The sequence below is a fragment of the Saimiri boliviensis genome, chromosome 12, assembly GCF_048565385.1.
Source record: "Saimiri boliviensis isolate mSaiBol1 chromosome 12, mSaiBol1.pri, whole genome shotgun sequence".
NCBI classification, from domain to species: domain Eukaryota; kingdom Metazoa; phylum Chordata; class Mammalia; order Primates; family Cebidae; genus Saimiri; species Saimiri boliviensis.
The window spans coordinates 52,910,519-52,932,587 of NC_133460.1; the positions used below are offsets into that span (position 1 = coordinate 52,910,519).

Sequence of the window (22,069 nt, forward strand, 5' to 3'; positions counted from 1 at the left end):
TTTGATGTTGTTTACTCCCCTTCCCCACCCCCACAGGAGTTTTACTCTTGTTGCCCAGCCTGGAGTGCAGTGGTGTGATCTCGGCTCACTGCAACCTCCATCTTCTGGGTTCAGGCGATTCTCCTGCCTGAGCCTTCCCAGTAGCTGGGATTACAGACATGCACCACCATGCCCGGCTAATTTTTGCATTTTTAGTAGAGACGGGGTTTCACTGTGTTGTTCAGGCTGGTCTTTAACTCCTGACCTCAGGTGATCCACTTGCCCCGGCCTCCCAAAGTGCTGGGATTACAGGCTTGTGCCACTGCGCCCGGCCTATTTGTTTGTTTTTAGTATTACTTGCTAAGTGATGAAATTAGATGGGCAGCTTCAGAGTATTATTCCTAGGATATGGGGTTTATAAGACATTATTTTTTCTTGTGGTTCAGATAACATAGTCTTCTTCTGAATGGCTTTGCCAGGCATTAGTGTACCTCATAATTCTATGTTCATAGAAGTCTAGTCATTTTCCTGAGACCTTAAGAAGAGATGGGGAGGGGATTTTGAGTTCACCAACCTTGTGCCCTTCTCTCAGGTTCCTTTGGATCAGCCCGGGGCCCTCAGCCTAATTATGGAAGCCCCTACCCAGCAGCACCCACCTTTGGCAGTCAGCCTGGGCTTCCTCAGCCACTGCCTCCTAAGCGCCTGGACCCTGATGCCATCCCAAGCCCTGTAAGTAGACACTTACATGGTCCTGGAGAAGGGTTTGTGCCTGCCAAATAGGCAGGTCAATCTAAATGAAATGTTTGCCTAGCATTTTCTGATAATTTTCCCTTTTTCTTCATCTTCTTGGAGAACTTACATATAATTTTTTGACTCTGAACTGGAACTTGAGGTTCCAGGAGTCTTTTGGGGGGCCGTTTTATTCTATAGGTAGGCAGAGAAGGAAAGGAAGCCAAACCAGCACCAGTAGAGCTCTGAGTTGAGGGCTGCACTCTGTCACTACTGGACATACATAGTATGGTAGCCTTTGTCCTTCTAAGGAGCAGTGGCTGGGTCTTGTCCCCTTAGATCTAGAAGGATGGCATTCTTCCTAATGAGTAGAGCAGGTGGGAATTCTCTGATGTTAGATGTTAAGAGAAGGAGAGCCTCACTGGTTTCTCTGCTCTTACTTGGACAGTTTTAGGAGGAATTCCTCAGTACTTTTGTTTGGTAGGCTCCTGCTGTGTGGATGGGGAAGAGTTAACAAGTTTTTGAGGGCAGTGTGTATGTAAAGTCCCACTGGAGAAGCTGCTTTTCCCAGGAAGAGAGTGAATTGCATCCTTGGAGCCGTCAGAATCCTCAGGCCCTCCTTATCAGACTCAGAATAGAGACCAGGACTGTACTGCCAAGTAGGGGCCACTTTATAGTTCTGTCTGTAACATTTGCTATGTCAGTTACCTTGCCATGCTTAGCCATTGCCATATTCCATTCTGTTCTCTTCTGTCTTCCTCCTTTGGGTAACTACCACAGTGAGGGAGCCTGTTGGCCAAGGAGAACCCAAGAAGATTAAGCAGCCTCTCCTTCCTTCCCTCTCCTTCAGTGAGAAGGAGAGTCTGACTAGATGTGAGGGGAGGCTTCTTTCAGCATAAGACTAGTCCTTAGAATGGGAGGTTTGACCTTTTAGGGGGAACATTCCTCTTCTTCTTCCTTAAGTTTTCTTCCATTCAGCCTCAGCCCCTCCCTGTATAACTCCTACTTACCTCCTGTTTGCCCCTTTCCTTATCTTTCTACATCATAGTCTGAGCCATTAAAGCCTCTGTGTTGGGCCAGAAAGACTTGGAATTTCATGTCTAGAGGGGGCTTGATTTCAGCAGTATAAGCTGGGTTCCAGCTGTTCATATCTGACTCAACAGGGTTGAGAGAAGTAACATCTGCCTCTTGTTCTTTTGTCTTCCTTCCTGTGTTCCCCTGCTACCTTTTTTATTAAAACACTAAAAGCAACTCAATGAGCTGCCTCCTCAGCAGAAAACCAGGCACAGAATAGACCCTGATGCCATTCCTAGTCCAGTAAGTGCAGGGGGTGGGTGTTTGTGCATGTCATTTCTGTGTTAGTGCCATCCATGCATGCTTGTGACCTCATCTTCACCTCATCCACCATGTCCATTCCTCTCCATTCTCTTCCTTTAGCCCTAGTCCTTTTAGATACTCACTTGTACAAGCTAAAAGGATATGCATGCCTCAAATCACCATGTAATGAAGAGGTAGCAAGCTGTTTGCCTTGAGTATGGGGTGGTGGAAGGTCAGGCTCTAAGGGTGGGGTCATGTGGCATGTCAAGCTTTGGCCTTAGTCCTGCTGGCTCCTCCAGGAGCCTACATGTGGTGTGATGGAAGAGGACCAAGTTGAATAGTAGATCATTCCACTTCGGATTTTTCTGTAGCCTGTTTTGGAGAAATATTAGGGTAGGAACGTACAGGTTCATGGCATCCCAAACTGGCATTTCTTACAGGAGAAGGGACTGCTGGTTTGGGAAAGTATGCACACTTTCTAATCTGAAGAGTCTTTTTGACTCTTGATATATTTCTAAGCTTCAACCCTTTCTGCTATGGGATACAGAGTCTCATTTGCACTTTGCTTTTTCTAGTTTTCCAAACCCATCTTGAAGTAACTGACCAAAGATCATGAGCCTGCATAAAGGTCTGAATACCAGCTTTGCAGGTTCCTTTGTTGAGTCTGTCAAAATGTGGAGGACTGAGGATTGAGCTATACGGATTGGGTACTTATCCTCTCCTCCTATATATACACATTGATGCTTAACCTGAAAAAGTAAGGCAGCATCTGCTTCCTCACCTTACTTGATCATTTCTGGCTGTTTAAATCTCTCCTCACCCTGTCCCTTGTAATTTCATTGAGTGTAGAGTCATTCCAGGTAGATTCATTTTTACATGGTTACTGTTGTCTGTTTTCCTGCTCTGACCCAGAATGTGTCTTGGGGAGAGGAGGGGAGAAGTCTTGATGCGGGAGGGGAGTGGAATCTAATCATGTATGAAGTTTTGTGATCACAGCGGGGCTTTCCTGGAATGGGAAGTTTTGTGATCACAGCGGGGCTTTCCTGGAATGGGAGGAATGAGAAGGTGTTCACCATTGATGGGGGGTTGGGGGCAATTCATAAAGAAGCCCATTCGCATGTTGACTGCCCCACATTTTGCTGCTGTAGAGTGAAAGATTGGCATTGCAGCATTTTATATGATCTCCAGAAGGAAAACAGGCCTGGTGCATGAGGTATTCCTTGGCAAATTTTTAGTTTTTGTGTTACAGTTCTAGCCTTTTTTTCTCTTGGCACTCTGGGACCTGACACTTCATTTTCTTCTGTCACCTCACTCATTTCACTTCTCTGCAGATTCAGGTCATTGAAGATGACAGGAACAACCGGGGTACAGAGCCATTTGTTACTGGAGTTCGGGGCCAGGTGCCACCCTTAGTCACTACCAACTTCCTGGTGAAAGACCAAGGTGAGTGAGAATGGAATTAGCTCCTCCCACAGGGGCTGTTTCTTCAAGATTATCAGCTTATGAATAGGGCTTTTTAAAAAAGATTTTAACCAGAGACAAGTTCCCTCCAGTCCCTCTGGGGGAAAAGCCACTATCACTTCTAGCTTTGTGGAGTTGATGGTGTGGATCACCAATGGAGAGCTGGTGTTTAGAAGGATTCTGTGATCTGACTGGGGTCTTCTGCCTCCTCCTTCAGGGAATGCAAGTCCCCGATACATCCGATGTACATCCTATAATATCCCCTGTACATCTGACATGGCTAAGCAGGCTCAGGTGCCCCTGGCAGCAGTCATCAAGCCGCTGGCAAGGCTGCCCCCAGACGAGGTGAGTCAGGGAAAGGGCTAGAGTGTAATGAAAGGGAGGGAGGGAGGGACGGAGGGAGAGGACTAAAGCTTTTTCCTGGATATGATTCTGACCTCACAATGGAAGATATTTTAGTTGGGCAAGAAAGAAGAATATCTTTAGTAGCTTTTTATCCCAGGGCTCATGCCTGGAGAGGGGATGGTAAGGATGCAAGCAAAAGCCCAACACATTGCTGGGAAGGAACAGGGTCCTTAGAGGGAACAAGGGAAATGAAAAGAGGTAGGGCCAAATTGTAGGGGAGAAGACAGCTGAATATAGGAACCTCTCTTTATCATTGTCCTCTCCAGATGATAAGGACATCATTCTATGTTCTTCTGACTATCCTGTCATCCCATGTTAGGGCTGTTAGAACACCATATAAGAGAAAAGATAGATTAGGATCCCGTGATCCTTCTCTCACCTGTTTTGGGACCTGATCTGTCACCCCAGTACCTGATATTAGCATAAAGAGAGAAGCTAGGCAGCTGTTCCACCAGGCCTTTGTAGGACACTCATATTCAGCCTTGCTTATCTTAGGATAGGGTTTTCTATTACTAGAAGCCCAGGGCTCAGTTTATATTCTGCTTCTCTCTCTGTCTTCCTCTCTGTGTTTGAGTATTTTTGTTTGGATCCCACTGGGGATAGTTGGGCATTGGTCTCTTATGTGTAGGGTGACATTTGCTTGGGGCATCAGTAGCTGGCACAATCCCAGGGATAGGGGAGGAGGTGTTATAGATACTTGGTTAGGAAAGGAAGCTGGAGTCAGGATCCCTAGAGCAAGAGTGAAGGGGATTAGAGATGGGGCCAGAAAGGAGAATTTTAGATAATTTTGGCTTTCTTCCTCATATGCTCGTGGCAGCCCCTGGTCTGATATGGCCAGTTTTGCAGTTCCTCTTGTCTTCCAGTAAGAAATGGAGCTCTAGCCGGGCGCGGTGGCTCAAGCCTGTAATCCCAGCACTTTGGGAGGCCGAGGCGGGTGGATCACGAGGTCAAAAGATCGAGACCATCCCGGTCAACATAGTGAAACCCTGTCTCAACTAAAAATACAAAAAATTAGCTGGGCATGGTGGTGCGTGCCTGTAATCCCAGCTACTCAGGAGGCTGAGGCAGGAGAATTGCCTGAACCCAGGAGGCGGAGGTTGCCGTGAGCCGAGATCGAGCCATTGCACTCCAGCCTGGGTAACAAGAGCAAAACTCCGTCTCAAAAAAAAAAAAAAAAAAAAAAAAGAAATGGAGCTCTGAGGGTAGAGTGTAGGAAGGGGGAACTATATAATTTTTACTCATAGGGACATTTTCCTGTGATTTATACTCCCTTTCATCACTGTACTCCCTACTCTCTCTGCAGACAAAATACCTGCGCCATGCCCCTTCTCCCTCTGGTTGTTTCTCCTCATCTCCTGCCACATGTCTGAACCTACTGTAGTTTTCCTTTATGTCTGATCCCCTCCCCTTTGATCCTTAGGCTTCACCATATGTTGTGGACCATGGGGAATCTGGCCCTTTGCGCTGCAACCGCTGCAAAGCATACATGTGCCCCTTTATGCAGTTCATTGAAGGAGGGAGGCGCTTCCAGTGCTGTTTTTGCAGCTGTATCAATGATGGTATGTTTATGGAAGCTGGGATTTGGGGGAAGGTCTTGATTGCATCTTCGTTGTTCTCTATTAATAGAGAGATTAGGGTCCATTTTTCAGGAGCTGGGGAAGGTAGGGCACGAGAATGGGGGACAGGGGAGTAAGCTCAGCTAGGGCCAGATGTACTAAGATTGAAAGTGGATCTTCAAGTAACACACTGCCATGCTCCCTACAGTTCCCCCTCAGTATTTTCAGCACCTGGATCATACCGGCAAACGTGTGGATGCTTATGACCGTCCTGAGCTATCCCTGGGCTCTTACGAATTCTTGGCCACCGTAGATTACTGCAAGGTGAGGGAAGGTAGCATGGGAGGAGCAGTGGGTGGAGGATAATGAGACAGTTAAGAATGGCTGTTATTGTTTCCCTCACCCCTTTTTTGTCCCTTTTGATGCTGATTCTCTCAGTCAACTGGCCTGCTTACCAGTACCCCCTCCCCCAACATTTTCTTCCTCTGCAGAACAATAAGTTCCCCAGCCCTCCTGCCTTTATCTTCATGATTGATGTCTCCTACAATGCCATCAGGACTGGTCTTGTTAGGCTCCTCTGTGAGGAGCTCAAGTCACTGTTAGACTTTCTACCTAGGTAAGAGTTACAGAACTGAGGTGTTTCCTGGGGTTAATGATAGGGTGTCTGGGTTGACTGAAGAGATGTAGCCTGATGTCATGGAGTTGTGGGTGTTGGAAAAGGTGGCAAGTCTAGGTAACAGTGTCACCTTCTACAGGGAGGGTGGGGCAGAAGAGTCAGCAATCCGCGTTGGCTTTGTCACCTACAATAAGGTGCTCCACTTCTACAATGTGAAGAGCTCATTGGCCCAGCCACAGATGATGGTTGTGTCTGATGTGGCAGACATGTTTGTGCCACTGTTGGATGGCTTCCTGGTCAACGTCAATGAGTCTCGGGCAGTTATCACCAGGTAAGAGCCATATTGTGGAGGTAAAGGTTGGGGGTGGCATGGGTACCATCATAGAAGGTCATGGAGTTGAGCAGAGGTGTTGGACAGTAGATAGAAAGGGGCTGTGGCAAAGGAGTTGTCAGAGTCTAGAGGCCTTATGACTCTAGGGAATTGAGAACTGAGGCATCTGGAATCTGGATAACAATTTTGGTTGTCTTCCGTCACCTATCTCTTTAGCTTATTGGATCAAATTCCAGAAATGTTTGCAGACACAAGAGAAACAGAAACAGTATTTGTCCCAGTTATCCAGGCTGGGATAGAGGCTCTGAAGGTAAGGCTGGAATATCTGGCAATCTCCTCTAACTCATTTTCCTCTGACCATCTTATCCCCTGGGATACAACCTCTCTCTCTTTAATAGTTCATGACTGTCCAGTAAGTTAGACTGTCTGACATAGTTGGTGCTTAATAAATGACAAGGGAAGGGATGGATAAATAAAGAATAAACAAGTAGTCCTTTCTTTTTTCCTAGGCTGCTGAGTGTGCAGGGAAGCTCTTTCTATTCCATACATCCCTGCCTATTGCAGAGGCCCCAGGGAAACTGAAGAACAGAGATGACAGGAAGCTGATCAACACAGACAAGGAGAAGGTGTGGGGCTGGAAAATGGTGGAGGGGAAGGATTTTTTATTACAGAAGAAGTGGGGACTCTACTTTCTTGATGGGGGATAGGATCAGACATTCCACTCTTTCAAAACCATATCTGTGACTGCCAACTTCCACTGCTGCCACACCTCTCTACTCCATTCCTTGCCAATGCTGTTGGTAGACTCTTCTATTTATTTTTCAAAAGAGAACTTTTGGCCGGGCATGGTGGCTCATGCCTGTAATCCCAGCACTTTGGGAGGCCACGAAGGACGGGTTTTTGAGGCCAGGAGTTTGAGACCAGCCTGACCAACATGGCAAAATCCTGTCTCTACTAAAAATACAAAAATTAGCCAGGTGTGGTGGCACACACCTGTAATCTCAGCTACCTGGGAAGCTGAGGCAGGAGAATCGCTTGAACCTGGGAGGCAGAGGTTGCAGTGAACTAAGATCACGCCACTATGTGCCAGCCTGGGTGACAGGGTGATACCCTGTCTCAAAAAAATAAAAATAATGTAAAAGAGAACTTTTTTACTACTATTGCAAAATCCTACATCTGAAGTCTTCCATGAATTTGAGTATCTCATGTTAGATATACAGTTCTCAAATAGAGCAGAGCTGACATACTTGAACATTTTCTTCTGCTCCTCCCCAGACTCTATTCCAGCCTCAGACAGGTGCCTATCAGACCCTGGCCAAAGAGTGTGTGGCCCAAGGCTGCTGTATAGATCTCTTCCTCTTCCCTAACCAGTATGTGGATGTGGCCACACTCTCTGTTGTGCCCCAGCTCACTGGTGGCTCTGTCTACAAATATGCTTGCTTTCAGGTATGGCGTGGGATTCTGGGTGGCAGGTGGCAGCAGGGCTGGGAATATCTGCTTATATATGGAGTGGTTGACTCATTAATTCAAATAGTGTTGGGGCCGGGCATGGTTGCTCATGCCTGTAATCCCGGCACTTTGGGAGGTTGAGACAGGCAGATCACCTGATGTCAGGAGTTCAAGACCAGACTGGCCAACATGGCGAAACCCCATCTCTACTAAAAATAAATTAGCTGGGTTTGGTGGTGGGCACCTGTAATCCCAGCTACTTGGGAGGAAGGGGCAGGAGAATCCCTTGAACCCGGGAGGCAGAGGTTGCAGTGAGCTGAAATCATGCCATTGCACTCCAGCCTGGGCCATAGAGTGAGACTCTGTCCCCCCAAAAAAAGAAGTAGTATTGGAAGAGAAGACCAAATAGTATAAAGAAATGAGCCTGAGAATGCAGCAGTTAGGAACTGGGCCTTGGAATCAGTTCTGCATTGATATTCTGGCCCTACCACTTACTAGCTACGTGACCTAGGATAAATTACTTAAGTATTCCCTCTTTTGTTCCTTCACCTGCAAAATGGGGTTAAAATACTTAATTAGGATTTGTGTACAGAATTAAATAATCATATATAAAGCATTCTGTGGTACCTGGCATGCAGTCTAAGTGTTGAAAAGCTATTATCGTCATCATCATTATTTCCACTGTTGTTATGATGATAATTAAGTGGCCTGTAGAGTAGAAGGGGTACAGGGAGATTGTCCGCAGGATGATCTATGTTTAGTCAGTGATATGACTCTGGGCCTGGGGGCCTGCAGGTGGAGAACGACCAGGAGCGGTTCCTGAGTGACCTGCGTCGTAATGTCCAGAAGGTTGTTGCCTTTGATGCTGTGATGCGGGTCCGGACAAGTACTGGTCAGTCCTGGTTGGAGACGAGCAGGTGGGGGGCTAAATCTGGGAGGGAGGCATGTGGCACTTGTCATACGTTTTGCCCTGACCCTGTCCATGTGGCCTCAGGTATCCGTGCTGTAGACTTCTTTGGCGCTTTCTACATGAGCAACACGACAGATGTGGAGCTGGCAGGGCTAGATGGGGACAAAACGGTGACTGTGGAGTTCAAGCATGATGATCGGCTCAATGAAGAGAGCGGAGCCCTCCTGCAGGTGGCAGGCGGGAGGCGGGGCTGGACAGGAAGTGTGTCATTAGCTGGGTATAGAAGAGGGTGAGGTGTGGATAGAGAGGACCGGAAGAGACTGGACAGGGGAGTGGCTCATTTCTAGTTTAATAATGTGGCAAAAGGCCTTTGTGAGGGAGGGATGTGAGTTCCCTCTTTTTCCTTTCCCCTAGTGTGCCCTGCTTTACACCAGCTGTGCAGGGCAGCGTCGGCTCCGCATCCATAACCTGGCCCTGAACTGCTGCACCCAGCTGGCTGATCTGTATCGAAACTGTGAGACTGACACGCTCATCAACTACATGGCCAAGTTTGGTGAGGGTAGAGGCAGGGAATGGTGGGACTGGAACCAAGAGGCCCAGGATGGTCAGTGGGTAGTTGTGATGGTAGGAAAGCACATATGATGGGTGGCTGACCAGTGACTATCTTCACTTTCCCATCCAGCATATCGGGGAGTCCTAAATAGCCCTGTGAAGGCTGTTCGTGACACTCTCATCACCCAGTGTGCCCAGATTCTGGCCTGTTACAGAAAGAACTGCGCTAGCCCCTCCTCTGCAGGACAGGTGGGGCAAGTACATTAGTGGGAGGTGGGCTTGTTGGGACAGATGTTTGCATTTGGGAAGGATTTCTCATGATCATTGACTTTATTTTGATAACCCCCTCAGCTGATCCTTCCTGAGTGCATGAAGCTACTCCCAGTTTACCTGAACTGTGTGTTGAAGAGTGATGTCCTGCAGCCTGGAGCTGAAGTCACTACTGATGACCGTGCCTATGTCCGACAGCTAGTTACCTCCATGGATGTTGCTGAGACCAATGTCTTCTTCTACCCTCGGCTCCTACCTTTGGTGTGATTGAGGGTTGGAGCATGAGATCTTACACGGAGCAAAGGGCCTCTTAGAGGGAGGAAAGGATAAGCTAATATCTGACACTAGTGGAATTTGTTTTTATGTATTTTAGCTGATACAATTTTCACACTGAGAAAGTTACTAAGACCCCATAAGGGGTTGTGTCTGAGGACTTAGCTTTCAGAATTTTGTGTGTGGTGGGGGCCAGACTTGTCTTATGGTCCTTAGTAACGTTTTGCTCCCTTCCTTTTGTCTAGACAAAATCTCCCATTGAGAGTACCACCGAGCCACCAGCAGTTCGAGCCTCTGAAGAGCGTCTAAGCAATGGGGATATATATTTGCTGGAGAATGGGCTCAACCTTTTCCTCTGGGTGGGAGCAAGCGTCCAACAGGGTGTTGTCCAGAGCCTTTTCAGCGTCTCCTCCTTCAGTCAGATCACCAGTGGCTTGGTGAGGGCAGGGAGTCAAGGAGAATATGGGTGTGGAAGTATACTTTGTGAAATGATTGGGAGCCAATAAAGTTAATATGCTAGTTGCCTCAAATATCAGGGAATACCTGGGGATGAGTGCAGTTGCTGTCATTCTTCCCAGGCTTCCTTGTTGCAGATGATGCATAGATATGTGCCTCCCTACCTTTACTACAGAGTTCCTTACCATAAGGATAAATGAATTTTGTGTTCTAGAGTGTTCTGCCAGTTCTGGATAATCCACTCTCCAAGAAGGTTCAAGGCCTCATTGATAGCTTAAGAGCACAGAGATCACGGTACATGAAGGTAACACTGATCTGAACCCTGGATTTCTTACCTTGTCAAGTCCTCACCTGGAAGTGGGGGGTGGGGTAGGGAATGAATAAGTGACTGCATAATGGGATTTCTGGGCATGTTTAATTTCCTTTGGCCTTGCCTCATGAACCCTGCATTCTGGCCATAGCTTATTGTGGTGAAACAGGAGGACAAGCTGGAGATGCTGTTCAAGCACTTCCTGGTGGAAGACAAGAGTCTGAGTGGGGGAGCATCCTATGTGGACTTTCTCTGTCATATGCACAAGGAAATTCGGCAGCTGCTGAGCTAAAGCAAGTGGGTAAATGGCATAGGGTCCCAGGCCAGCTTCCAGAAAGCACCCCAGGATGTCAGAGAAATTAGGACAGTACTATATCTTATGTCATGTAAGCCGACCTCAGTCTCTTTGCGGGGAGGGGGAGATAAAAGGAGACACCTTCTTTCTGGGCTCAAGTATCCTACCACTCTGTCATGTCCTGCTGATAGAAGGTGCCCCTGTTCCCTCAGTCTACCCTCCTTTTCCTGCTAATCCTGTCATAATGAATGTAGTTTCTCAGTTCACTGTATATGATTCGGTATTGGGTTTGGAGGCACCCAGACCTGGCAATATTAAGTGTCCCTTTGGACCAGCCTCCAAGAAAAGAGGGGCAGGCAGGAAAGAGTGGGCATCCTAAGGTTACTACAGGGGCGGCTAATTCAGCTCAGTGTCATCAACAACTTCCTATATTAGGGATAAAACATACAGGTGCACAAGAGCTGGAATGTAGCCCATTGGTGGTGGAGAGAAAAGTGGCCAGTCCTTTTTGGGCCTGGAGGTTAGCAGTCAAGTCAGTTACTGAGGGTGGTGGTTTCTCTGCTTCCACTGCTCGCTTGCTTGCTCTCTCTCCTGCAATGATTGATGATCGCTCCATGGATAGAGAGACACACTGTCAGAGATGAATGACCTGAGACCTGACTTACAAAATATATTAAGACCTTGGAGAGGTGCCAGCCTCCTTTCCAGCTGGAGGGGCCCCAACACTGGAGGGTTCTGTAGGGAGCCTGGTCATCAACTTGCAATACCTCACAGAGCCAGTTCACGTCCCACTCTGAGCTCCCACGAGAAACACTGCATCTCCAGGCCCGGGGTTGTTGGGGAGAGAGGCAGAGGCAGCTGGAGGGTCGTTCTCTCCCGCCGGGACACCGCTTGGGCTTTGGTATTGACTGAGTGGCTGACAGTTACCTTCCAACCCCAACTGGCTGGGGGCAGGACAAGGGCTAGGCTTGATGGTGGCCAGGCTTGCCTGCTCCCCGCCTGGGATGCCTCTGCTCTTGACCTATCATTTCTCTTCACTGGTTTATTTTTCAATGCATCTTTAATTTGTAAAGAAATAAAATAAATTAAGATGTAACCATTAGCCTCGTCTTTACTGCCAAAAGCTCACTTTGCTTTTAGCCCTGGCCGTCGGCTAAGCGGAGCTGCGCATGCGCCGCGTGCACCAGTGGCGTATCTTTCCATCATGACTCGCCGCTGGGCGGGGTCCCGAGCTGGCCGAGGGCTCCGGCTGCCAGAGTGGACATGGCGGACGGCCCCACTGGGGCGGTGTTGGCCCTCCTGGGGGTGCTCAGTGTCTATGCAGCCAGCGGCTCTGGGCCGGTGGTGAAGGAAACCCGCGGGGAGGCGGAGTGGGCGGAACCATGGGATGGCGCGGTTTTCCGGCCGCCGTCCGCGCTGGGCGCGGTGGGGATGACGCGCAGCCCCAGAACCCCGCGGCCAGCGCGGGCGGAGGCAGGGGACTTGCCAGTGCTGCTGTGGTGGAGCCCAGGGCTGTTCCCTCACTTCTCGGGAGACTCGGAGCGCATCGAGTGTGCGCGCGGGGCGTGCGTGGCGTCCCGGAACCGCCGAGCGCTGAGGGACTCGCGGACGCGCGCGCTGCTCTTCTATGGCACCGACTTCCGCGCGTCTGACGCGCCGCTGCCGCGCTTGGCACACCAGAGCTGGGCGCTCCTGCACGAGGAGTCGCCCCTTAACAACTTCTTGTTGAGCCACGGCCCGGGCATCCGCCTCTTCAATCTTACCTCCACTTTCAGTCGGCACTCAGATTACCCGCTGTCGCTGCAGTGGCTGCCCGGTACCGCCTATCTGCGCCGTCCGGTACCTCCGCTCCAAGAACGCGCGGAGTGGCGGCGCCGCGGCTACGCGCCGCTTCTCTATTTGCAGTCCCACTGCGACGTGCCCGCGGACCGGGACCGCTACGTGCGCGAGCTCATGCGCCACATCCCGGTAAGCGAGGGCAGGCTGGATAAGACTGAGCGCGCGGGGGCGGGAGCGGGCTGAGGCCAGGACTCCAGGTGTTCATGCCTCCCGGCCGCACCCTCTTAACCGCCCTACTCTACCCGTTCCAGGTAGACTCCTACGGGAAATGCCTGCAGAATCGGGAGTTGCCCACCGCGCGGCTACAGGACACAGCCACGGCCACCACCGAGGATCCAGAGCTCTTGGCCTTCTTGTCCCGCTATAAGTTCCACTTGGCCCTGGAAAATGCTATCTGTAACGACTACATGACAGAAAAACTGTGGCGTCCAATGCATCTGGGCGCTGTGCCCGTGTACCGCGGCTCTCCCTCTGTGAGAGACTGGATGCCGAACAATCACTCCATCATTCTGATTGATGATTTTGAGTCGCCACAGAAGCTGGCAGAGTTTATTGACTTTCTGGACAAGAATGATGAGGAATATATGAAATACCTGGCATACAAGCAACCTGGGGGCATCACCAACCAATTCCTTCTGGATAGTCTGAAGCATCGGGAGTGGGGATTGAATGATCCTTTGCTGCCTAACTACCTCAACGGCTTCGAGTGTTTCGTCTGTGACCACGAACTGGCTCGGCTGGATGCGGAGAAAGCCCATGCGGCCTCTCCCGGCGACAGTCCCATCCCTGAGCCCCACATTGCCCAACCCTCACACATGGACTGCCCAATGCCCACACCTGGCTTTGGCAATGTGGAAGAGATTCCTGAGAACGACAGGTAAGAGTCCTGGGGTCCCCTGCGGCCATCAAATCATTTACTTACTTGCTTACTGTGGACATTGAACTAGCACTAGGTGCTGAGCAGGTGCAGGAGGAAATTATGACATGGGCTCACTCTGCCTTTAAGGTGTCAACAGTCTAGTTGGGGGGATAAGGCAAACTGGAAAAGCTGAATAGATGTAAAATATAATCCAAGGCAACAACATATGAAAATCAGCTTATGTAGACAATGTTTCCAGTAGTGGTTCAAAAAAGGATTGAACCAGAGCACAGAGGTGATAAGGGAGAGAGAAAATGGGGCAAATAAATAGGGGCCAGGCTATAAATATCATGAATACCAGGCTCAGGAGTTTGGACAGTATTGACAATCAACTCAGCTATTTGAGCACCTTTTATAGAGTGGAAATGGGAGTGGGGAGTAGAGATCATTTTGAGGGAGGCTTTTCTGCAACAGTCAAGGCTTACACCTGTTACCCAGGCATAAATTTTTAAGTGGCTGTGCAGAGGATGAGCCCCATGTGGTTGGTGCATGTGAGGACACACTGCCTGTGTAACTAGAAAAGCCAGGCATGGTTGGGCATGGTGACTCATGCCTGTAATCCCAGCACTTTGGGAGGTCAAGGTGGGAGGAACACTTGAGGCCAGGAGTTCCAGACCAGCCTGAACAATGTCACAAGACCCTGTCTCTACAATTTAAAAAATAAAATAAAAGCCTGGGGGAGGCGGGGGTTGGTGCATGCCTGTAGCCCTGGCTACTTCGGAGGCTGTGGCCGGTGGATTGCTTGAACTCAGGAGTTCAAGGCGGTAGTGAGCCAGGATCATGCCACTGCAGCCAGGATTGGAATAAGATTCTGTGTCTGTCTCTGTCTGTCTCTTACACGCACACACACACACACACACTGATGTGCAATGTGCATCAGAGGGAAGCAAATTAGGCTACTGTAGTAGGTCGCAAAATGATGGTACTGGGACACAAGGCCAGCATGAGGTGTGGGGTGGGAAAATGTTGAAGCCACTTGCAGCAAGCCACACCTGTTGGGTGAGAGGTGATAAGATTATTAAGCTGAAGTAAGGCTGCTAGAATGGCTTCCTGAGATCGACTTGGACAGTGGATGGCAGCAGCAGACCATTTATTAATATATGCTGCTGGCAGTTTTGTCCAGATGGTTGGAATCTTTCACCAGATAATTTGTATCTAATTACAAATGGTTTGTATCTGAATATAATATGATTTACTAGAGGAAAAATATGAAAAGATGTAAAACATTGGCCAGGTGCAGTGGCTCACGCCTGTAATCCCAGCACTTTTGGAGGCCAAGGCAGATAGATCACGAGGTCAAGATTGAGACCATCCTGGCCAACATGGTGAAACTCCATCTCTACTAAAAATAGAAAAATTAGCCGGGCATGGTGGTGCACGTTTGTAGTCCCAGTTACTCGGGAGGCTGAGGCAGAAGAATCACTTGAACTGGGAGGTGGAGGTTGCAGTGAGCCACGATCACGCCACTGCCTTCCAGCCTGATTACAGAGCAAGACTCTGTCTCAAAAAAAAAAAAAAAAAAAAAAAGTAAAATACTAAGAAAATAAATATTCAGGTTATGTCTTTCCCTGATACTAGATGCCACTTCATTTTGATGCACCTTCATTTTGGTTTTTGGGGTAAAGGTGAAACTTAAAAGATAATCATCTAAAGACCCCTGTCCCCTTGCTTTCCTTAGGGAGACCACTTCCAGTCTGGTCTCTGCTTTGCCCGTCTCTGAACTCCCTCCACATTTGGGAGCCAGAAGCAGGCAAGTCAGGAATTGCAATTCATTGGGTAGGTTGTTTGTTGTTTTTGTGTTTGTGGCTTACTGCCTGTCACTTTGGGCTAATACTGGATTTACTTCACATTGTCTTCCCTTCACACCAGTCTTGTCCAAGTTAGAGACCACTGTATCTGTTTCAGATTTCTTTGGCCCTGCTCAGAGAAAGGCAGGACTCATAGCTGTGCTGTGGTTCCATAATCCAACCCTCATTTTGGTATTTCAGTTGGAAAGAGATGTGGCTGCAAGATTACTGGCAAGGTCTGGACCAGGGAGAAGCTCTCACTGCCATGATCCACAACAATGAAACACAGCAGAGGAAATTTTGGGACTACCTACATGAAATCTTCATGAAAAGGCAACATCTCTAAGTGCCCTTGCAAGAGCCTTTAACTTGGTGGAGCTAAGGGGATTTTATTCTGCCGTAGGTCATAGGGAGCATCCACCTCACAAACTCTTAATGGACACTGTCTTTTCATGGATTCAAGGAATTCTGGTTTTATCTATTAAGATTTTATCTTAATGATGAGTAGCCAAGGTCTAACATAGGGCTTCTCCTCAAGGAGAGATGAAGACATACAATTCTTGGTTCACTGGGAAATAGAAGCGTAAAACATCCATTTGATTCAAGGTGCTGGTCCAACAGAGTTGGTTGGTTTTGCTTTGTTTTGTTTTCAGATTGAGTCTCATTCTATCCCCCCAGGCTGGAGTGCAGTGGTGTCATTTTGGTTCAGTGCACCCTCCGCCTCCCGGGTTCAAGCGATTCTCCTGCTTCAGCCTCCTGAGTAGTTTGGGATTACAGGCGCGCTTCAACACACCTGGCTAATATTTGTATTTTTAGTAGAGACGGGCTTTCACCATGTTGGTCAGGCTGTTCTCGAGCTCCTGACCTCATGATCCACCCACCTCCGCCTCCCAAAGTGCTGGGATTACAGGCCTAAGCCACCGTGCCCAGCCCCAACAGAGGTTTTAAAGGACTCACTTCTCTGTTTCATTCTTTCAATTGTATATGACTACCAGTGAAGTAAGATGGGTCAGGTTACAGCTTATAACTTCTGTTCTGTTCCCCAAACTCCTCATTATTAAGTACTTTTCCCAATAATTTTTTTTCCTCGTCTCTTGCTTTATAAATTGTTATGTCGGTGGTGAAGCAGAACTTCTGGTGGATAATATTCTGGTTTTCCGGGATTGCATTTTTTATATTATGTACTTTGCTTTCATGTCCAACTTTTATTTTACTTATCTTTTCATATTTTTTTGTAGAGATGAGGTTTTACCATGTTGCCCAGGTTGGTCTCCAACTCCTGGATCAAGTAATCCATCCACCTTGGCCTCCCAGAGTGTTGGGTTTACAGGTGTCAGCCACCTCACCCAGCCCTAATTTTTTTTTTTTAAATGGCTTTTTCTGGCCAGGTGTAGTGGCTTGTGCCTGTATTCCCAGCACTTGGAGAGGCCAAGGAGGGTTGACTGCTTGAAGCCAGGAGTTTGAGACCATCCTGGGCAACATAGCCCGTCTCTACAAAACATGAAAGAATTAGCAGGACATGGTTGTGCACACCTGTAGCCTTAGCTACTTGGGAGGTTGAGGCAGGAGGATTATTTGAGCCCAGGAATTTAAGGCTGCAGTGAGCTATGATCATACCACTGCACTCCAGCCTCAGTGACAGAGCAAGACAGTCTTAAAATAAATATATATTTTTTAATGGACTTGTCTTTCCTGGTTTAAGGCCCTTTCCCACAATTTCTGAAATACAGAAACCTTACCATCATTCTTACTGCTGGTTTGCATCCTATTTATGGTATATCTGGAATTCCTTCTCATGAACAGAAAGATTCAGTGGCTATTATATGCCTTGTCAATTTAATGTATTGCCCTGTCCCCTTTTTTGACCAAAGATGGAGACTAAGACCTGGAATTATGGCAGAAAAAGTCATATTTTTCTTTAAGTGACTTTGAAATGTTAAAACAGGCTACTGTGAGTCAAAAGTGCAAATTTGCAAATTGAGTAGGTTGACCAAAAAAAAAAAAAAAAAAAAAAAATCCAAGAAAAAAAGTACCAGTTTTTGTGGGTTCTAATTCTTTTCTGTTTGCTTAATGAACTGTTCCCTCTATTTTATTGTTTGTTTTTTTTTTTTTTCTTTTTTTTTTGAGACAGAGTTTCACTCTTGTTACCCAGGCTGGAGTGCAAGGGCGCGATCTCGGCTCACCGCAACCTCCGCCTCCTGGGTTCAGGCAATTCTCCTGCCTCAGCCTCCTGAGTAGCTGGGATTACAGGCACGCACCACCATGCCCAGCTAATTTTTTGTATTTTTAGTAGAGACGGGGTTTCACCACGTTGACCAGGATGGTCTCGATCTCTTGACCTCGTGATCCACCTGCCTCGGCCTCCCAAAGTGCTGGGATTACAGGCTTGAGCCACCGCGCTGGGCTATTTTATTGTTTTCATATGCTACAAAGTCCCATCTTCTGCAGTTACAGAAACAGTGTAGCAGTATGTTTTAGTGATTATCTTATAATTTGTAGCACTTTTCACTTTAAGTGCAAGAATAGTCCAGATTCATTCACAGTGCATAAAGCAGTGCATACAGTGCATAAAGTGTATTACTGATGCACTTCCATATGACTTTTTTTTTGAGACAGTCTCACTGTCACCCATGCTGGCAGGCTGGAGTGCAGTGGTGCAATCTCGGCTTACTGCAACCTCTGCCTTCTGGGTTCAAGCGATTCTCCTGCCTCAGCCTCCTGAGTAGCTGTGCCTGGCTAATTTTTTGTAATTTTAGTAGAGACAGGGGTTCACCATGTTAGCCAGGATGGTCTCTCTCTCCTGACCTCAGAATCCACTTGCCTCGGCCTTCCAAAGTGCTGGGATTAAAGGCGTGAGCCACCACGCTCAACCCTTTTTTATTTTTTGAGTTTCACTCTTGTCGCCCAGGCTGGAGTGCAATGGCGTTATCTTGGCTCACTGTGACCTCTGCCTCCCGGGTTCAAGCAATTCTCCTGCCTCAGCCTCCTGAGTAGCTGGGATTACAGGCACCGCCACCATGCCTAGCTAATTTTTATATTTTTAGTAGAGATTTGACCATGTTGGCCAGGCTGGTCTCAAACTCCTGACCTCAGGTGATCCACCTGCCTTGACCTCCCAGAGTGCTGGAATTATAGGCATGAGCCACTGTACCCGGCTCCTTCCCCCCTCCCCCTTTTTTGAGTCAGAGCCTCACTCTGTCACTCATGCTGGAGTACAATGGTGCGATCTGGGCTCACTGCAGCTTCTGCCTCCACAGTTCAAGCGATTCTTGTGTTTCAGCCCCCAGAGTGGCTTTACAGGTGCATGCCACCAAGGCCTGGCTAATTTTTTTTTTTTTTTTTTGAGACGGAGTTTCGCTCTTGTTACCCAAGCTGGAGTGCAATGGCACGATCTCAGCTCACTGCAACCTCCGCCTCCTGGGTTCAGGCAGTTCTCCTGCCTCAGCCTCCTGAGTAGCTGGGATTACAGGCACGCGCCACCATGCCCAGCTAATTTTTTGTATTTTTAGTAGAGACGGGGTTTCACCATGTTGACCAGGATGGTCTTGATCTCTTGACCTTGTGATCCGCCTGCCTCGGCCTCCCAAAGTGCTGGGATTACAGGCTTGAGCCACCGCGCCTGGCATTTTTTTTTTTTTTTTTTTTTAGTAGAGATGGGGTTTTGCCATATTGGCCAGGCTGGTCTCAAACTCCTGACCTACAGTGATCCACTCACCTCGACCTCCCAAAGTGCTGGGATTACAGGTGTGAGCCACTGTGCCTAGCTTGAGACTACTTTTTTTTTTTAAATTTTTTGCGGTGATTTATTTAGGCAGAGAAAGAAAAAAGAAGGGGAAGCAGCTAGCTCTCATGCTGAGTGAGGAGAAAGAAAAGCCAATTTCACACTGAGTGAAAAGGGTTTCCAGAGGGGGCAAATTAGGGAAGGAAAGCTTCTCTCACACTGACTGAGAGAATCCAGAAGGATGTAATCCAGGAGAGAGAAAGCAGCTTCGATTAAGGTAGTGGAAGGTCAGCCTGAGACTACTTTTTGATGGAGCCCACTCAAGGGAATGAGGAAGCAAGGCAAGAGATTTAAGCCACAAGTGGCTGGCTAAATAAAAAGCTTAGTCAGATTTGGGGATGCAATCAAACCCTTCTATTGCTGTGGTTTGAACATACAGTCTAATGAGCAGGGAGACCATTAGTTCTTTCTGGGGCAGTGGAACAGGAGAGAATACCTGGGACCTTACAGCTACTCTAGTTGTAATGTATTAATGAGTTATCACAAGAGAAGTTCCATAGCTTATCAATATATATCTATACCTACATCTACATATCTATCTACATAGATAGATATTACATTAAATGCTTCAATAACTAGGGTCCACATTTAATATACTAACATCTAAGGATGTGGCCAAGAAAAATTGTAATTAGGCTGAATTTCATTACCAAAGTTCTTCTTTTTTCATTTAATCCTTTTGTTTTTGTTTTTTTTTTTCCTTTTATCACCAAAGGCACTAGACTGGATCATTTAATCCTTTAATAAAAGATGATCTTCATAAATTATGGAAAGTTTGCTTATCCTGTTTGACCTTTTGCAGAAAAGAACAAGAGGGGCCGGGCGCGGTGGCTCAAGCCTGTAATCCCAGCACTTTGGGAGGCCAAGGCGGGTGGATCACAAGGTCAAGAGATCGAGACCATCCTGATCAACAAGATGAAACCCCATCTCTACTAAAAATACAAAAAGTTAGCTGGGCATGGTGGTGCGTGCCTGTAATCCCAGCTACTCAGGAGGCTGAGGCAGGAGAATTGCCTGAACCCAGGAGGCGGAGGTTGCGGTGAGCCAAGATCGCGCCATTGCACTCCAGCCTGGGTAACAAGAGCGAAACTCCATCTCAAAAAAAAAAAGAACAAGAGGGAAGACAGACCTTCAGGCTAGGTGCAGTGGTTCATGCCTGCAATCCCAGCACTTTGGGAGGCCAAGGTGGGAGGATCATTTGAGCCCAGGGACTTAAAACCAGCCTGGGCAACATGGCAAAACCGCATCTCTTCAAAAAACAAAAAAATTGGCTGGGCATGGTGTGTGTGCCTGTAGATACAGGTAACTGGAAGGCTGAAGTGGGAGGATTGCCACTGCACTGCAGCCTGGGTGACAGAGTGAGACCCTGTCTCAAACAAAACAGAACAAAATGCCTTCAAAAATATATCTTCAGAAGGCTGAGGCAGGAAGATTGCTTGAGCCCGAGAGTTTGAGGCTGTAGTATGCTGTGAGTGTGCCTGTGAGTAGCCACTGGGCAATGTAGTGAGATGCCGGTCTTAAAAAAAAAATGTTAAAATTTGATATAGTAGGCACTGACAAGTCAAATGCAGAACTCATTTCTAAGCTTGCAATCTATCTAAATGCAGATGCTGATTTACAGTGCATAATATGTATTATACAAGTACAGACCTAGGTTAGGACTTAAATTTCATTTTGTGCAATAAAAAGGTTAAGTGATGGTTAAGCAAGGTGTAGAATTATCCTTACCTCTCCTGTCTAATTACACAAGCTTACATTGGCATTCCTTTGGTACTTTTACATATAAAGTGGCAGCTGTTTTTGAATAACTGTTGCTGGAGACTCAGGCCTGCTTTGTGCTTCGTGCTTCCCAGACTTTCTCCTTTATTCCTATCACCATATAAGTACTCAAAAAAGAGCAGTGTAAACCAGGTGTTACATTTCCACAAAAGAAAGTAGAACCAGGAATAGCCACATGATACTTACTGACTGAAAGCTTCACTTTCCCTATGGAGAAAGCAAGCAACATAAATTTTCTGATTTGGGGTATACTCACTGCAGGTTGGTGTTATTGGTGTTAGAAGTGTCTGATAGGAATCTGTTTTAATTATACTGCTGGAGTGTGGAGGTGGAATACAAGGCTGATTCCTTTATTACTGGAAGTGTTGTTACTTTCTATTATCTCAGGTTTCATTTTGTATAATAAACTGCTTCTTGTTAAATGTTTTCTTCTTGGTTATTTCCTTGCGGGGGTGAGTATAATAAAGTTGAAGATATGTGAAAAAGTTTCAGGTTGGGTGTGGTGGCTCACACCTATAAATCCCAGCACTTTGGGAAGCCAACATAGGAAGCTCATTTGAGCCCAGAAGTTCAAGAGCAACCTGGGCAACATACAGAGACTTCATCTCCAAAAAAAAAAAAAAAAAAAAGAAAGAAAAGAAAAAAAAAGAAAAACTTAGCTGGGTTTGGTGGTGTGAGCCTGTGGTAACAGCTACTCCAGCAGCCAAAGGAGGAGTATCACCGGAGCAAGGCCAAGTCTGCAGTGAACTAATCACTCCAACCTGGGTGACAGCAAGACCCCATCTCCAAAAATAAAATAAATAAAAAACACTTGTTCATTTAACAAGTATTTATTGGCACTATTCTAGGCACTGTGGATTCAGCAATGAACAAGATAGACAAGGTTCCTTCTTTCATGCTTACATTTTAAAATGGGTTTTAGGGATAGGTAAGGCCATAAACAGACAATTAAGACTGTGATAAGTGCTATGAAGAAAACAAGTTGATGGTGGCAGGGTGTGAGAAGTCAGGGAAGCCCTCTGTGACATGAACTGAGACTTAAGGATAGAAAAACA

General features: G+C 47.3%; 2 protein-coding genes across 5 annotated transcripts in view; both read left to right on the forward strand.

Annotated features, from left to right (window-relative positions):
- The window catches only part of SEC24C (SEC24 homolog C, COPII coat complex component), a 28,628-nt gene extending 16,623 nt beyond the window's left edge, over window positions 1-12,005 (forward strand). The window contains exons 6-24 of one of the 2 annotated variants that reach the window (XM_010350495.3): window positions 572-708; window positions 1,957-2,025; window positions 3,357-3,468; window positions 3,704-3,831; window positions 5,312-5,450; window positions 5,656-5,771; window positions 5,939-6,063; window positions 6,203-6,394; window positions 6,611-6,704; window positions 6,904-7,020; window positions 7,670-7,840; window positions 8,639-8,735; window positions 8,838-8,983; window positions 9,168-9,306; window positions 9,436-9,554; window positions 9,657-9,836; window positions 10,094-10,285; window positions 10,519-10,608; window positions 10,766-11,020. In XM_010350495.3, coding sequence (XP_010348797.1) covers window positions 572-708; window positions 1,957-2,025; window positions 3,357-3,468; window positions 3,704-3,831; window positions 5,312-5,450; window positions 5,656-5,771; window positions 5,939-6,063; window positions 6,203-6,394; window positions 6,611-6,704; window positions 6,904-7,020; window positions 7,670-7,840; window positions 8,639-8,735; window positions 8,838-8,983; window positions 9,168-9,306; window positions 9,436-9,554; window positions 9,657-9,836; window positions 10,094-10,285; window positions 10,519-10,608; window positions 10,766-10,906 — 2,504 coding nt within the window. In that variant the 3' untranslated portion in view covers window positions 10,907-11,020. Of the gene's footprint in view, window positions 1-571; window positions 709-1,956; window positions 2,026-3,356; window positions 3,469-3,703; window positions 3,832-5,311; window positions 5,451-5,655; window positions 5,772-5,938; window positions 6,064-6,202; window positions 6,395-6,610; window positions 6,705-6,903; window positions 7,021-7,669; window positions 7,841-8,638; window positions 8,736-8,837; window positions 8,984-9,167; window positions 9,307-9,435; window positions 9,555-9,656; window positions 9,837-10,093; window positions 10,286-10,518; window positions 10,609-10,765 lie in introns of both variants that reach the window. The other variant, XM_003939798.4, reaches the window with a different exon arrangement.
- Window positions 12,006-12,084: 79 nt separating this feature from the next.
- Window positions 12,085-21,436, forward strand: POFUT4 (protein O-fucosyltransferase 4). 3 transcript variants are annotated; one of them, XM_039478030.2, is made up of 4 exons: window positions 12,085-12,877; window positions 13,000-13,625; window positions 13,710-13,712; window positions 15,537-15,649. In XM_039478030.2, the coding sequence occupies exons 1-4, from the start codon at window positions 12,173-12,175 to the stop codon at window positions 15,628-15,630; spliced, it is 1,428 nt and encodes a 475-aa protein (XP_039333964.1). In that variant the 5' UTR covers window positions 12,085-12,172; the 3' UTR covers window positions 15,631-15,649. The 3 variants fall into 3 exon arrangements, with proteins under 3 accessions (XP_039333964.1, XP_074238512.1, XP_010348798.2); XM_074382411.1 differs by lacking the exons at window positions 13,710-13,712; window positions 15,537-15,649 and adding an exon at window positions 20,038-21,436; XM_010350496.3 differs by lacking the exons at window positions 13,710-13,712; window positions 15,537-15,649 and adding an exon at window positions 15,656-20,002.
- Window positions 21,437-22,069: the final 633 nt, after the last annotated feature.

Bases quoted from the DNA above. Each gene is read 5' to 3' on its own strand.
- POFUT4 (XM_074382411.1), top strand. From the start codon at position 12,173: ATGGCGGACGGCCCCACTGGGGCGGTGTTGGCCCTCCTGGGGGTGCTC. The intron at 12,878-12,999 runs GTAAGCGAGGGC...TACCCGTTCCAG, and splicing joins AGCTCATGCGCCACATCCCG to GTAGACTCCTACGGGAAATG. The intron at 13,626-20,037 runs GTAAGAGTCCTG...GACCTTTTGCAG, and splicing joins GAGATTCCTGAGAACGACAG to AAAAGAACAAGAGGGGCCGG.